Source organism: Brachyhypopomus gauderio, chromosome 7 (genome assembly GCF_052324685.1).
Source record: "Brachyhypopomus gauderio isolate BG-103 chromosome 7, BGAUD_0.2, whole genome shotgun sequence".
In the NCBI taxonomy this organism is placed as follows: domain Eukaryota; kingdom Metazoa; phylum Chordata; class Actinopteri; order Gymnotiformes; family Hypopomidae; genus Brachyhypopomus; species Brachyhypopomus gauderio.
Window position 1 is genome coordinate 1,902,501 of NC_135217.1, and position 15,000 is coordinate 1,917,500.

Sequence of the window (15,000 nt, forward strand, 5' to 3'; positions counted from 1 at the left end):
GTAGGGTGATCATTCATTACACGAAAATATGGTGTTACACATGTGCGTTTCCTCAAACCTCGTCAATCCTGTATGTGTGTGTGTGTGTGTGTGTATTCACCACACCTTGTCATTCCTCTCACAGAGGAACTTGAGTCTCTGTGCTCTCTTGTGCATGAAGACCCCGTCCAGGTGTCCCGTCTCCACTGAGCGGATCTCAATAGCCTTCTCTCCCCAGCCCATGATCTGGTTAGAACAGATGTGGGCTACACACACACACACACACACACACACACACACACACACACACACAGAAGGGGAGCATTTGAAATGTTTGTAAATGTTTACATTACATATGTAAATGTTTACCATGTAGAATGAATAAAGTGCTGGTCTTCATGTCCATATTCAGTGAGGTTACAGCTGACCAAACTGCTCGAGGTCACAAGAGACAGTAAGATGGAGCAGATTAAGGTTGTGGAGTGTGTGGAGTGTGTGTGGAGTGTGCGAAGGTGTGTGTGGAGCGTGATGGTGTGTGCGGTGTGATGGTTTGTGGTGTGTGGGATGGTGTGTGAGACACACCCACGGAGGTGGGCATCTCTCCCCACTGCAGGACCACGTCTTTGATGATGCGTCCATACGTGTTGACGTAGACGCCCTCGTCCTCGTAACACAGCAACATCTCCATACCGTCAGAACTGGGCAGGAAAACGATCGCGTGCGGAAACACCTGAGACTGGATCTGGATCGCACACACACAGACGCACGCACGCACACACACACACACAACACACACCACACAGACGCACGCACGCACGCACACACGCACGCACACACACACACGCACGCACGCACGCACACACACAGGATTACTAACGGTTTTTCTTTGCAGAACAGTTGCATCATCCAATTCTGCAGTACGAGTCTCCTTCTCTGTTGGTACACCTGCACTACCCTTTCTGGCCACCAGTTGCCGCCAGAACGCACATTTGGCTCATTGTTACAGTCGTGTGCAGCTGAAAGAGCTGGAGCTGTAAAATATTAATACATCGGAATGTTTTGTACAAGTCTTAGAAACTCACATGAACCGGAATGTAGATGTCGTAATTGTTTCCAGAATCAACGTCGATGGCATGGAAACCAGCGCTCGACCCATAGATGACCTTTAACCTTTGACCTTCCTCCACCGTCAGATCAACCAGCTGAGGTTTATGAGGCAGGTCAGTGAATGACTAGACAAAAAAGGAAGAGAGGCGGACCGTGACTGAGCACGTGAGATTCAACAGGAGAGTGGGGACACTGGCGTGTATGAGTGTGTACGAGCACGTGAGATTCAACAGGAGAGTGGGGACACTGGCGTGTAGGAGTGTGTACGAGCACGTGAGATTCAACAGGAGAGTGGGGACACTGGCGTGTAGGAGTGTGTACGAGCACGTGAGATTCAACAGGAGAGTGTGGACACTGGCGTGAAGGAGTGTGTATGAGCACGTGAGATTCAACAGGAGAGTGGGGACACTGGCGTGTAGGAGTGTGTATGAGCACGTGAGATTCAACAGGAGAGTGTGGACACTGGCGTGTAGGAGTGTGTATGAGCACGTGAGATTCAACAGGAGAGTGGGGACACTGGCGTGTAGGAGTGTGTACGAGCACGTGAGATTCAACAGGAGAGTGTGGACACTGGCGTGTATGAGTGTGTATGAGCACGTGAGATTCAACAGGAGAGTGGGGACACTGGCGTGTAGGAGTGTGTACGAGCACGTGAGATTCAACAGGAGAGTGTGGACACTGGCGTGTATGAGTGTGTATGAGCACGTGAGATTCAACAGGAGAGTGGGGACACTGGCGTGTATGAGTGTGTACGAGCACGTGAGATTCAACAGGAGAGTGGGGACACTGGCGTGTAGGAGTGTGTAGGAGCACGTGAGATTCAACAGGAGAGTGGGGACACTGGCGTGTAGGAGTGTGTACGAGCACGTGCAGGGTATCTGCACATTTTTAAATCTCAAATTCAATGACTTTTAAGACCTTTTTAATACCTCTCACAAGAAAAAATAATACTATTACCGGGGATGCAGGTTGACGGGGGGGGGGGTGTGGCGGCGAACGAGAATTGTTGACGGGGGGGTGGGGGGGGTTTGTTGGCGAACGAAAATTGTTGACGCTGTTGAGGCCATATACTCCAACGCTAGGAATCTAGCACTAGGACCCTGGAGCGGTTATTTTCTGCATTAGCGCTAGATTCGGCAAAGTTCACATCGCGCCAGAACAACTGAACAACACACACTTATAATAATTTAATGCCTCCCCTCATAAAATTCCAGACATTTTAAGACATTTTTAGGCCTTGAATATGGAAAACTAAATTTAAGACATTTTAAGACTTTTTAAGGACCCGTGGGTACCCTGACGTGAGATTCAACAGGAGAGTGGGGACACTGGCGTGTAGGAGTGTGTACGAGCACGTGAGATTCAACAGGAGAGTGGGGACACTGGCATGTAGGAGTGTGTATGAGCACGTGAGATTCAACAGGAGAGTGGGGACACTGGCATGTAGGAGTGTGTATGAGCACGTGAGATTCAACAGGAGAGTGGGGACACTGGCATGTAGGAGTGTGTATGAGCACGTGAGATTCAACAGGAGAGTGGGGACACTGGCATGTAGGAGTGTGTATGAGCACGTGAGATTCAACAGGAGAGTGGGGACACTGGCGTGTAGGAGTGTGTACGAGCCGGACAGCCTCACCTTGAAGGCCATGAACTTGTGGTAGGGTTTTGGAGCCCAGGCGTAAACCTCTACTGCGTTCTTCAGAGCGATCACCAGAAACTTAATACGCTCGTACTTCACTGAAAGCACGCACACACACACACACACACATACCTATCAAACATGACAGGCTTTCAGGTTGCTCTGTAATCCACACATCGCTGAGCTTCTACAGGCCTGCAGCCTCAGCTAACCCTGGCCAGCGTTGCCGTGGTGAGTTCTATTCCCTCCTCCCCCCTACAGAGGGGACGCAGTCCTGGCTAGGGCACTTGGTCTGTTGTGAAGGAAACGCTCGCTCCCTTCGGACAGCTTGCCTGCCAATATGCACAGCATGAATCTGCAGGCCAAACGTGTCTACTCTGCACTGCCTCATCCCAGCCTGGAGGTTTCGTGTTTACCCACGATGCATTTCTTGAGTTCTTAGTGTGCACTCACCCACTTTGTAGTGCACACAGCCCTCCATCTCCCCTACGGTGGTCCAGCCCTGCTTCTTCTCCACCTCCGGGTCATTATGGAGGATCTTGTTCCTCAGCCAGGCCAGGTAATACACTCTCACCTTATTCTTCTTCCCTGTGAGAGAGAGAGAGAGAGAGAGAGAGAGAGAGAGAGAGAGAGAGAGAGAGAGAGAGAGAGAGAGAGAGAGAGAGAGAGAGAGAGAGAGAGAGAGAGAGAGAGAGAGAGAGAGAGAGAGAGAGAGAGAGAGAGAGAGAGAGAGAGAGAAAGGGTCCATTATGTCCATGAGTACTGAATGTACTAAATGAATGATAGCTGAATGCCTTGGTAAATGTGTGTATGTGTGTGTGTGTGCGCGAGTGTGAGATGTATGTGTGAGTGTGAGATGTGTGTGTGTGTGTGAGTGTACCTGATATAGTGATGAGCAGGTTAAGACCTTCGAGCACGTCCATCTGCTGGAACCTGCGTGAGTTGATGAGTGGGTAGACCTTCCCCTGACCACTGCGATCCAGAAGCTTCAGGCCATTCTCTGTTCCTACCAGGAGGTTCACACCTGACACACACACACATTTATGTCTGAGAATACATGCAGACAGGTGCCGACACACACACATACGCGCGAGCCTTGTTGAAAGTAAAATTAATCCTACTGGAGTCTCGGCAGTTCCACACACACACACACACACACACACACACACACACACACACACACAGAGAGTCCTACCCCACAGTGCAGCGCAGAGAATCTCGGAGTTGAACCTCTTCTTGTATTTGCGGATCTCGGGGGTGTCGCTGACGGGTCGTGTGTTAGTGGGGTTCACGTTAACCATGGACCCCTTCCTCACCTCCAGCTTGAGCTGATCAAACCGCGAGCCCAGACCTACACACACAATTCACAAATACACTCACATGGTGTGCAATACCTGAATTACTATGACTATGATACACATAGGATGTGTATGAGAAAGAGGGGGGGGGGGGAGATGATTTTCCGTGGCTGGTAAAATGAGGCTGTGGAACGTGTGGGTAGAGTTTGACTGTGACGTGGACCTCTGTCAGCTAACTGGGAGATGGATATTGCGCCCCTCACAGAAACCTTTCAGATTAGAGCCACAAACCTCCCACAGACATGTTGTCCCCCGTCCCCCCGGACGGTTGGTACATTCCGAGATCCACAAATGTGGTGAAGGAGGTTTTCCCAGATGCCTTCACCATCCCCCTGGACTGGTACTGAGAACAACCAGAACTACCATCAGTCTTTCTCCAACCAGTGAACTTAATGACAGTCACGTTAATAATGCAAATTTATAGGAAATATTGTAACAACACTGACTAAATAAAGTCTGAACCACAAAGGCAGCAGCAAGTCTCTCACGTCATAGGTGGAGTCTTTCCCGGGGGAGGAGTGGGAGGCGGAGTCAGTGGGGGAGTGGGAGGGCTGCACCACGTCAGGTAGGTTAGTGTAGCCGTTATGACTGCGCTTCTCTGGAGTCTGAACACACACACACACACACACACACACACACACACACACACACACAACACACACACACACACAGATTGCATAATTGTTCTCTTGTTGTCTCATGTAGTGAAGTCACTTGTAAACAGTTCCACACACACAAATCTCACCCTCTGGACCAGCATGGTCTGGTCACCGTATCCTCCGGCCCGCTCTTCCTCTCCCCCTTCACCCTCCTCTTCCTCGTGGACCACCATGGTGTTGATGGAGTCAGAGTCTGCATCTCGAGGTCTGTGTGTTGGAGTCAGTACAGTATTGGTTATGGGTGACTGTGGCCTTCAACACTAAGTGCGCGTGTGTGTGTGTGTGTGTGTGTATGTATCCATGTGTGTATGTGTATGTATTCATGTGTTTGTGTGTATATGTGTGTGTATACGTGTGTGTATTAGTGTTGTCACAATACTAAGAATTACAACTTCGATACGATACTTTAAAAAAATGGAAATTCGATACCATTTTCGATACCAAAGTCAGATACTGTGCTCATTTCTGTTTTAAAGCCTTTTTATTTTTTTTTATAAACAAACAAATGAATATTGTATTTTGTTTCACAAATAAATAAAAGGTGTAGTTTCTACCACATTAAAACAGAAACATAAATAATTGCACATTAATATAAATGAACATAAATAATAGTAGTGCACTCTGGAATTCACATTTAGAAGTCAAAAAAGGCTAGTGCCTTTTTCTTTAAACAACTTTAAGTAACTAAAACTTCAGTATTAGAGAAGTTCAGTATTCATAGATGATTGATCCGTTGTAGTACGATCACTCTTTGTTTACTCCCTGTATGCTGTCGCACTTACGGCTCTTAAACCAAGAAAATGTCAAACATTTGCTAGGATACCATAATCGGACACAATCTTGTATGCTGTAGTAATACTAGAAATGGGAATAATCACCAGCTTCTTGGAATTTTTTGTACAAATCTGCGTGCCGGTCTTTCGGGTGTTTGGCCAGCTTCGTTGTGTTAAGCTAGGTTTATACTTTCACAAGTAATTTAACGTAGCGCGCGACTCCGCACACCTCGCGCGAACGGCGGAGGCGTTCATACTTACCGCGTCACATTCTGTGCAGTGTTGTCCGAAACGATATGTAGTAGTATAAAGAAACACCCCTCAAAAACAGGGGAAGGAACATTTATCTGACGAATTTTAATGTTACTTTGTGTTTCAGGTTTGAAAAGTGCTGGAATTTAGGCTAAAGTACTTGAAAATGCTTGAAATTGTAACTACTTCGTTTCACAACAAATAGCTGTCTGACTGAACAGTTCTCGTTAACAAATACGAGCCTCTTGTAATTCCAGGACGAAACATGAGAGAACGTGAAGTTTTGAAAATAAACATCCATTAAATAATGTGATAAAGCAAATAATTTCGAATTATTTCAAGTATATGTATAAATATTTAACTTAATTAAGTTTAACATGCTGGGAAATATAGAAATGGATCTTGAAAGTGCCGTACGAGTGCTTTAATTCCACCTTGTATGAACCCTGCAAACATGACTTTGTTCATTGCGAAAACGAGCAATTCGAGACGTGCACGATCTCACGAATCGACAGCGTGCGATGCCACCGCAATTACGTCATTTTCGCCACGCGGACCCTCGCTTGCGACGAGTATTGTACCGTTTCAGAATGTTAAGTATCGATACGTTTCGATATATCGATTTTTTTGACAACACTAGTGTGTATGTGTGTATATACGTGTATGTGTGTGTATATATGTGTGTGTGTGTGTGTGTACCGGTCACTGGGACTCTCCTCCTCTGCTCCCTCACCACTCTCACTCTCTTCACTGCTCTCACTGCTCTCTGAGGAAGAGGAGTAGTCGTTGGCCTTCACCGGTGGGCGGGGCTGCTCCTCCGCCCGCTCCTTAGAGTACAGCCCGTGGTCCTGACACACACACACACACACACACACACACACACACACACACACACACACACACACACACACACACATTACATTACCTGGATATTGTATATTACCACAACAGGGCCCATTCATGCAGCCTTTGGGAGTAAAAAGTCTAACGTTACAACACTTCACACAGTTCTATTGATCACGTTTCCCACAGCATTAACTGACTCAGGACCAGTTACTGCACTGACGGATTACAATCGATACCTCTCCCCAATACTACAGCTGATCCCAGAACAGCAGAACTGCTGATCAATAGCCGTCAGGAACAATCAGAGGGTCACTCTGAGTAAATCTGCCTGTGCCCGCCCCACTCATTAAGCGGTAATTACATGGCTAATTACTGCCTCTAGTGGTCAGGCGGGGCGTTGCGTTCAGATGAGTGCAGTGAACCAGATGCTCACCGTAGATCATTTAGTCGAAATATGATCACAGCATACACACACACACACACACACACACACACACACACACACACACACACACACACACACACACACACACGGGTACTGACCTCTCCTATTGCTCTCTTATAGCTCTGAAGGTTGAGGAAAGCATTCAGAAGAAACGGGTGAGAAGCAGAGAAAGAGTAGCAGAGGGATTATTAGGGTTAGAAACTTCCAGAAACAGTCGTGGTGAGTGCTGTGAGGACCGATATGGAGAGGCGCACAGGAGGCAAAGGTGAACAGGAAGCCCGTTTGCATAAAGACACGCGGTGACTGCTGGGGTGTATTACCGCTGGTCTGCTTGGTCTGGAGGAGGTGCGGGACTCTCCAGGTTTGTGACGTCCATCGTGAGAGAGAATTGGAGAAGAGTCCATTTTGGACGAGCCTGAAACCACACGACGCCACACACACACACACACACACACACAAACAATTTTGACATTCCAAAGAAAGCAAACACCCAAACCCTCCCCCACAACTCCCTCAGCATTAACATCTAATATTGCATACAACAGCAGATCAATAAGAGCTAACAACACTAACACTTTCTGCAAAACACACAATAGCCTTAATACAGACATTAAAACTGTAATGTGTAATGCTGGAACAGCCTTCTCTCTCTCTCCCTCTCACACACACGCGCGCGCGCACACACACACACTCACTGAGGATGCGATGTCTCTCTAGCGATCCGGTCTGAGGCAGGTTGGACAGGTTTATGCTCTCTCCTCTTTCCCAGCGGTCATTGCGGCTCAGATCGGGATTACTGACATGGAAAAAGGCAAATCAGTAAGTACAGCCTACCTTAATCACCAATCAGAAAGCTCCTCCTTTAACCAACCAGGGGCTACTAACACAAATTGGGGAAAAGTCCCAAATTAATCATACTGTTCAAGTGCCTCTCTCTCCGACAGATCCTGTCTGATACCTGGCCAGCGCTGGATGTCTGATACCTGGCCAGCGCTGGATGTCTGATACCTGGCCAGCGCTGGATGTCTGATACCTGGCCAGCGCTGGATGTCTTATACCTGGCCAGCGCTGGATGTCTTATACCTGGCCAGCGCTGGATGTCTTATACCTGGCCAGCGCTGGATGTCTTATACCTGGCCAGCGCTGGATGTCTTATACCTGGCCAGCGCTGGATGTCTTATACCTGGCCAGCGCTGGATGTCTTATACCTGGCCAGCGCTGGATGTCTTATACCTGGCCAGCACTGGATGTCTTATACCTGGCTCGCACTGGATGTCTGATGCCAGACGACAGGTTAGTGTTGAGAGCCGTAGCTATAGACGCTGTTCTCTGAGGAATCTGGAAAACAGAGCAATCAAACAACAAAATCAGTCTTTTTTTTCATAAAAGGGTCAGAAATTGACAAATGTTCTTTTTATATATTTTTAATTGTACATCATACTACATTTTTAAATGTACTGTACATTACAAAATATACAAGGTTCTCACTTTTGGAGGCTGCTCAATTTCAGGAAGGCGGATCCAGGGGCCGTGGTCGTCCCTCATTGGGCGCTGTTGAGGGGCGGGGCTCTCGGAGGTGGGGTCGGAGTTCTGGCGGACGAGCTCGCGGGAGTGTAATGGGCGGGGCGTGGGGGTGGGGGAGGGGTCCTGGGTTGGGAAGGCAGACATGGTCTTAGTGGGCTGGTCACACAGGGACTGGGAGCGGGGCACGGGCGCAGCGTACGGCTTCAGGGGCACCAGGTGCGCCATCTGGAACTACGGACGCCAGCGCCAGGGACAGACAGCAGGGGGCAGCAGTGGGAGGATGAGGAAGGGGGCGGGGAAAGGGGCGGAGCAAGAGGCGGAGCCAGAAGAGCAGCCCGGGTGACGGTGTTGGTTTTGTTTATACGGAAGGACGGTTTATTTGGAGAGGGAGGTCGGAGCAGGAAAGAAAAGTTCCAGAACAGCAGATAGGGACGAGGGAGGAGAGGGACAAACGGAGAGAGAGAGAGAAGCAGAAAGAGAGAGAGCAGACATGAAGGGAGGAAAAGAGCACAGAAGTGCTGGCCACTGTAGTCTCTCAATGCAGTGTATCTCATACACACACACACGCGCACACACACACACACACACATACACACACACGCACACACGCGCACACGCGCACACGCGCACACACGCACACACGCACACACGCACAGTCGTCTGTCACTGCACCTCCCTGAGTACATTTGGTACTGGTACACGTGGCAAATTTTTTAATCACTCTGTAAATCAAATACAATGACTTATGAAAACCACACACACACCTTGCCCTGGCCACCCTGGGGTTCAACAGGTCTCTGCATGGGCGGAGTCTGTGCAGCCTGCACAGCTCCTGATTGGCTGATGGAGTCGGAGCGTGATTGGATGTTTGTGTCAGAGACGGTGGTACAGATCTTGGGAGAGCCCTGCCTGTTCAGTTTACTCCTCTCCTCTACCTGAGAGGGGGAAGAGAGGGAGAGAGAGAGAGAAAGAGGGAGGGATGGAGAAGGAGAGAATGAGAGAGGGGAAAAAATGCCTGACATATGAAAGCATGTGTCAGCAATGAGACTACTAGTGTGGTCTGTCAAAGGCATGAGTGTGTATGCATTAATATGCGCACGCACACACACACACACACACACACACACACACACCTCAAGAAGGTTCCTGGGAGTATCTGCAGAGCTCTGTAGTTACAGATGTAGAGGTAGTCAGAACTGGCGTGTAGTACCCAAGCTTTTCAGAGGAACAGTTTGCTTGGATGTTAGAAATGTTCCTCAAGAAACCTTCTGTACTACACTGCAGCTTTTCATTTTAACTCTACATCCTTACTAGAGGTGTGCCAAAAAAATTATTCTCATTTACTACGATTCAGAATTGATTTTAAATTTCCCAAAATCGAAGTCGTGGTGAAGTCTCGCGTTACGTAATCACTAAATTATGCGAGACTTCACGCAGCAAGTTCTGGGGCACAAATGGATGAAGGAGATATTCAACCTGTCCCATCTTCGTTTAAGGCAAAAATATGGGTTCATTTTGGTTTTTACTGAATGCCGGGGAATGCCAGTTCTATTGTTGCTAGAGACACTTTCATGAAAAATTTAGAGGCAGCTAGTTTACTGGTGCCATTTTTCACTTAAAAAAAACTTTTATTTTCACTTGTTATTCTACTGAAAAATATTAGTCTTTAATTTGTGCAAAAATAGTGTTCCATAGTGTTTTGGTACTGCAACCTCCCTATAAAAAGAAGTGCATGTTATTTAACTGTAGCAGTTTATTTTACCAAAGCACTTTATTTTTGTTAATTACCGTAATTCTGGACTATAAATCGCACCTCAATACAAGCCGCACCTACCAAGTTTTTTTTTTATTTTTATGGAAAATGTTGTGTAAGCCGCACTGGGCTGTAAGCCGCATATATCTACTGAACTGAATACAGTTCACGAGTTAACGACGGACCGGAGTTACAACCGACTTTTTTTTTTTTTTTGCGCAGTGCGCGGAGGAGCAGTGGCAGCACAGTGGAGTGTTGTGTAGAGTTGTGGAGTGTTGTGTACGATAAGCTGAGGCAGTGCAGCCTCCACCGCAGGCAACTGTACGCACGCACGAAAACATTGTTAGTTTTTTTTTAATTCTGTATTTACAATCAAGCGTATCTAAATCTAGGGTCACGCTTAATGAGGATAACTGCTTTACGACGGACTTTTCAGTCTCTAACCCCATCATTAAGCGGGGACTCACTGTACATTTAACTGAACTGATCAGTTTCTGAACGGTGCCTGTAGCATTTTATGTGCAACAGTTTTAGCTTTCAGGTGGTGGTGTGTCGAATTCAGACTCCCCTCGTTTATCCGCGCATAAAGACGCTACAGGTTATATTGTTGTGACAGAAATTACTGATTAGATCATGTTTAGTTATTATAAGAGATCATTATGAACTTTATGATTTAGTATTTGTCCATTCTGATTAAGCAGAAGGACTACAATAATGAAGTAGTGTGATTCAGTGTAACCATGTTTAGTTCATATTATGCATGTGTGCTATACTGTGACCCAGGTCAAGGGGAGTGCAAATGGTAAGAGCACTCTGTTAACTGGTAGTCACTAGGCTACTATACTTGGGTCATTTAACTTTCTCTGCGTTCAACTGATACATCAGTTGCTTCCGCTAACTCTAGGGAAGTCCATATTAGGAGATACACATATGTGAGACAAAGTAGCCTGTTGGGTGCCTATGTTTTGGAACATGCTGTGCTTAAGATAACCTGCTTGTTAGAACTGCTGAATTGTGTTTAAGATTGTATATAAGCAGGGGGACTGCCCCCCTGTCTTCAGAGTTGTCATGCTTGAATTAGACGATTTATGTTTCTATGCATAAATTAGAGCCGGACTTTAATTATCCATCACAGCAAACGACACGGCATTATCTATGTCCAAAGCCACACTGCCTCAAGGGTGTTAATTATTTAAAATAAAATACACACTGACTATACTGAAGTTCAAATCTGACCATGACTTTGCAGTATTACAGCAGTATTATGTTTAAATATCTAGTTAGGACAAAACTAGAGTGCTCAATGAACTAAGTTATAATCACTGTAACTCCCGAATATCATCTGTAGCGTCTTTATGCGTGTGCAAACGAGGGGAGTCGGAATTTGGCACAACACATGTTGGTTTGAAAAAATTTCTCCGTCGTGCCTGCTGCTTGCATGTGCTAAATGAAAATGAGCACTTTCTTCTTTGATTTACAAGTTTGTCATTCTGTCTTGCAAAGCATACTGTAGTAGATCATGCGAATTTTATAGACTGAAGCAGAAATTTTTATAAATCAAAACATTTTGAATCGAAAATAGATTTTGAATTGAAAATCGATTTTGAATCGAATCGTGGCCACCAAAATCAGAATCGAATCGTGAGATAGTAAACGATTCCCACCCCTAATCCTTACCCACAGTGCACTGCAGTTCTCAAGCCTGCTCACACTGTACACAAGATTAGAGGTGCGTGTGAGAGTGCGGAAGGAGGAACCCAGTCCTGAACCTACTGCTGACATTCAGACATTCAGAACCGCAAGTGATCTGTATCTGAAATCTGAACGCATCTGTCCTCTCACACACTGATACAATTCTGCGCCCGCATCTTCAGTTGGGTGTGTCATGGTGGTAAATCTGCCCCGGCTGGCGCAGTGCCAGGCAGTCAGTGCTGACAACAGCGCGGAGCAAGTGTGTACAGACAGCAATAAAATACACATAAACTCAGATCTGACTGTTCACATTTGCATGGACATGAATCGGATCCAAGTCCGATCTAGGATCACATACAGATATAACTCAAATCCGATTTGAAAAGACTGCATGTGTCCACACAGCTCCATTACGACAAAGACTTGGATGTGAATCATAATAATGTGAAAGCTGTTCGCATTGAGGAGGGTGCACGTATGTGTGTGTGTATATATACATATGTGTGTGTGTGAATATATAGGTGTGTGTGTGTGTATATATATATGTGTGTGTGTGTGTGTGTGAATATATAGGTGTGTGTGGAGCACCTCTCTGGCCCAGGCTGGTTTGTTGTTGTCCAGGTTCTTGCTGTAGTGGTAGAGGGGTTTCTTGTCCTGTTGTTGTTGTTGTTGTTGTTGTTGTTGTAGGGAGACGAGGTAGGCGTGTTCCTGCTGGAGCTGACGCTGCAGACGCTCAGACTGTCTCTGCTCCTCCAGCTGCTTCCGCTTGTACTCCTGCGCGCACACACACACACACACACACGTATAAACACACGCACACAGACACATACACCCACGCGCACACGCACACACATGCTCTAATGGCTGGTAAATGGTTGTATGTTCAAAAACACAACACCGCTCACATACACCACCCCCTAAAAACACTGCATGCACGCTCAAACACACACACACCCATACCCGTGCACACCCAGAGAGATCAGGGGACACACACAGCCATCGCCCCACACCATGTGACGCGTCTCATTTCCAGAGGCCCGAGTGCTAGAGTCCTGCTCCCCAGCGGGACGCCACCTCCCCCTCACGCAGTCTCTCTCTCCAGGATGCCGCTCTTCCTGAAGGACACCGTAATGTCCTCGATTCTCTAGGTCAGCTCGGTTACTGAGTCCTTTGTTTGTTTGGTCTCACTGAACACTGACGGCTTTCCGGAGTAACTCACCTGCGTAACACACCTCACTAAAGTCAGAGTAACTCGCCTGCGTAACACACCTCACTGAAGTCAGAGTAACTCGCCTGCGTAACACACCTCACTAAAGTCAGAGTAACTCGCCTGCGTAACACACCTCACTAAAGTCAGAGTAACTCGCCTGCGTAACACACCTCACTAAAGTCAGAGTAACTCGCCTGCGTAACACACCTCACTAAAGTCAGAGTAACTCGCCTGCGTAACACACCTCACTAAAGTCAGAGTAACTCACCTGCGTAACACACCTCACTAAAGTCAGAGTAACTCACCTGCGTAACACACCTCACTAAAGTCAGAGTAACTCACCTGCGTAACACACCTCACTAAAGTCAGAGTAACTCACCTGCGTAACACACCTCACTAAAGTCAGAGTAACTCACCAGCGTAAGATATAAATCATATACGTAAACTTATGGAGCAGTATCATCAGTAGCTACATTTGGTCACTGTAGTATTTCCGAGTCTTCAGCTGTTCAAGGAAGTATGGCGTATTCACCATAGTGTATCCACCACGGCGTATTCACCATAGTGTATCCACCACGGCGTATTCACCATAGTGTATCCACCACGGTGTATTCACCATAGTGTATCCACCACGGCGTATTCACCATAGTGTATCCACCACGGCGTATTCAGCATAGTGTATCCACCACGGTGTATTCACCATAGTGAATTCAACCTTGGTGTATTCACCCTGTTTTCACGCTCATTATTTCAAACTGCAGTTTGGAGAGTCATCAGATCTGACAGCAGAACTGCACACAGGAGAAGGAGGAAGAGGAGAAGAGGAGGAAGAGGTGCAGGTAGGAAAGTCCAACAGGAAAGGCAGGAAGAGGTGGGGAGGGGGTGAGGGGGGGGGGGGGGGGTTGTTACCATGAGCAGAGCCTGCTCCTGTAACAGCTGCTGCTGGAGGATCTCCAACTGCCTCTGCTCCTCTTCCAGCTTGTGCCTTATAAACTCCTACACACACACACACACACACACACACACACACACACACACACACACACACACAAGGGGGGAAAGAGAGAGGGGAAAAAAGGTAGACAGGGAAGGGAGGAGTAGCAAAGGAGAACGGTTGAGAAAACCTGAAAGAAGAGTGACAGGTTGTGTGATGTCAGATGTGGTGAAGTTTCCAGAGTGGTGTGAGGGGGGGGGGGGGGTGTCTCTATCCGCTCAGAAAGACAGTGAATGTGTGTGTGTGTGTGTGTGTGTGTGTGTCCATGTATAGTGGACTGTGTGTCCTTTAGGTGTTTGGCACACTGACCCATGCTGATTGGTTTGTGTGTCTGTCACTTTGAATTTTACTGAATATGTGGCTGTACACTGTTGACTCTTGCACAACCCCACCCACACCACCTCCACACCACCTCCACACCTCCACACGTTCAGAACTGCAAAAGGAGCCTGCAGCCATGGTAACCACTTTGAAGACTTGCCAGGCCCAAAGTGGCAGTACAGGGCACCCACGCTTAGCTAATCCTGAGCAGTGATTGGCTACCTGCTCTCTCTCCTGAGCAGTGATTGGCTACCTGCTCTCTCTCCTGAGCTGTGATTGGCTACCTGCTCTCTCTCCTGAGCTGTGATTGGCTACCTGCTCTCTCTCCTGAGCTGTGATTGGCTACCTGCTCTCTCTCGGCCATCCTGCGGTCCTCCTCTCGCCTCATATCGTCGAGACGTCGGTGCGGGGCCTTCTCCTGCTGCCTGACCATCTCACGCTCCTTCCT

The 15,000-nt window shown here is 47.4% G+C and overlaps 1 protein-coding gene across 7 annotated transcripts in view; it reads right to left on the minus strand.

The window, feature by feature from the left end:
- mink1 (misshapen-like kinase 1) overlaps positions 1–15,000 on the minus strand; it is a 41,062-nt gene that overhangs the window by 4,961 nt on the left and 21,101 nt on the right. For 2 of the 7 annotated variants that reach the window (XM_077010827.1, XM_077010826.1), the window contains exons 12-31: positions 14,899–15,000; positions 14,147–14,233; positions 12,616–12,801; positions 9,347–9,517; positions 8,547–8,813; positions 8,317–8,396; positions 7,754–7,854; positions 7,379–7,473; positions 7,157–7,180; positions 6,467–6,615; positions 4,829–4,949; positions 4,572–4,688; positions 4,315–4,426; positions 3,921–4,076; positions 3,606–3,749; positions 3,179–3,313; positions 2,723–2,823; positions 1,062–1,211; positions 562–721; positions 106–245 (exon numbers count right to left, since the gene is read on the minus strand). The exon at positions 14,899–15,000 is cut by the window's right edge and continues 6 nt beyond it. In XM_077010827.1, the coding sequence (XP_076866942.1) occupies positions 106–245; positions 562–721; positions 1,062–1,211; positions 2,723–2,823; positions 3,179–3,313; positions 3,606–3,749; positions 3,921–4,076; positions 4,315–4,426; positions 4,572–4,688; positions 4,829–4,949; positions 6,467–6,615; positions 7,157–7,180; positions 7,379–7,473; positions 7,754–7,854; positions 8,317–8,396; positions 8,547–8,813; positions 9,347–9,517; positions 12,616–12,801; positions 14,147–14,233; positions 14,899–15,000 (2,598 nt within the window). The remainder of the gene's footprint in view (positions 1–105; positions 246–561; positions 722–1,061; positions 1,212–2,722; positions 2,824–3,178; positions 3,314–3,605; positions 3,750–3,920; positions 4,077–4,314; positions 4,427–4,571; positions 4,689–4,828; positions 4,950–6,466; positions 6,616–7,156; positions 7,181–7,378; positions 7,474–7,753; positions 7,855–8,316; positions 8,397–8,546; positions 8,814–9,346; positions 9,518–12,615; positions 12,802–14,146; positions 14,234–14,898) is intronic. The other 5 variants (XM_077010830.1, XM_077010829.1, XM_077010831.1 and 2 more) reach the window with 4 other exon arrangements.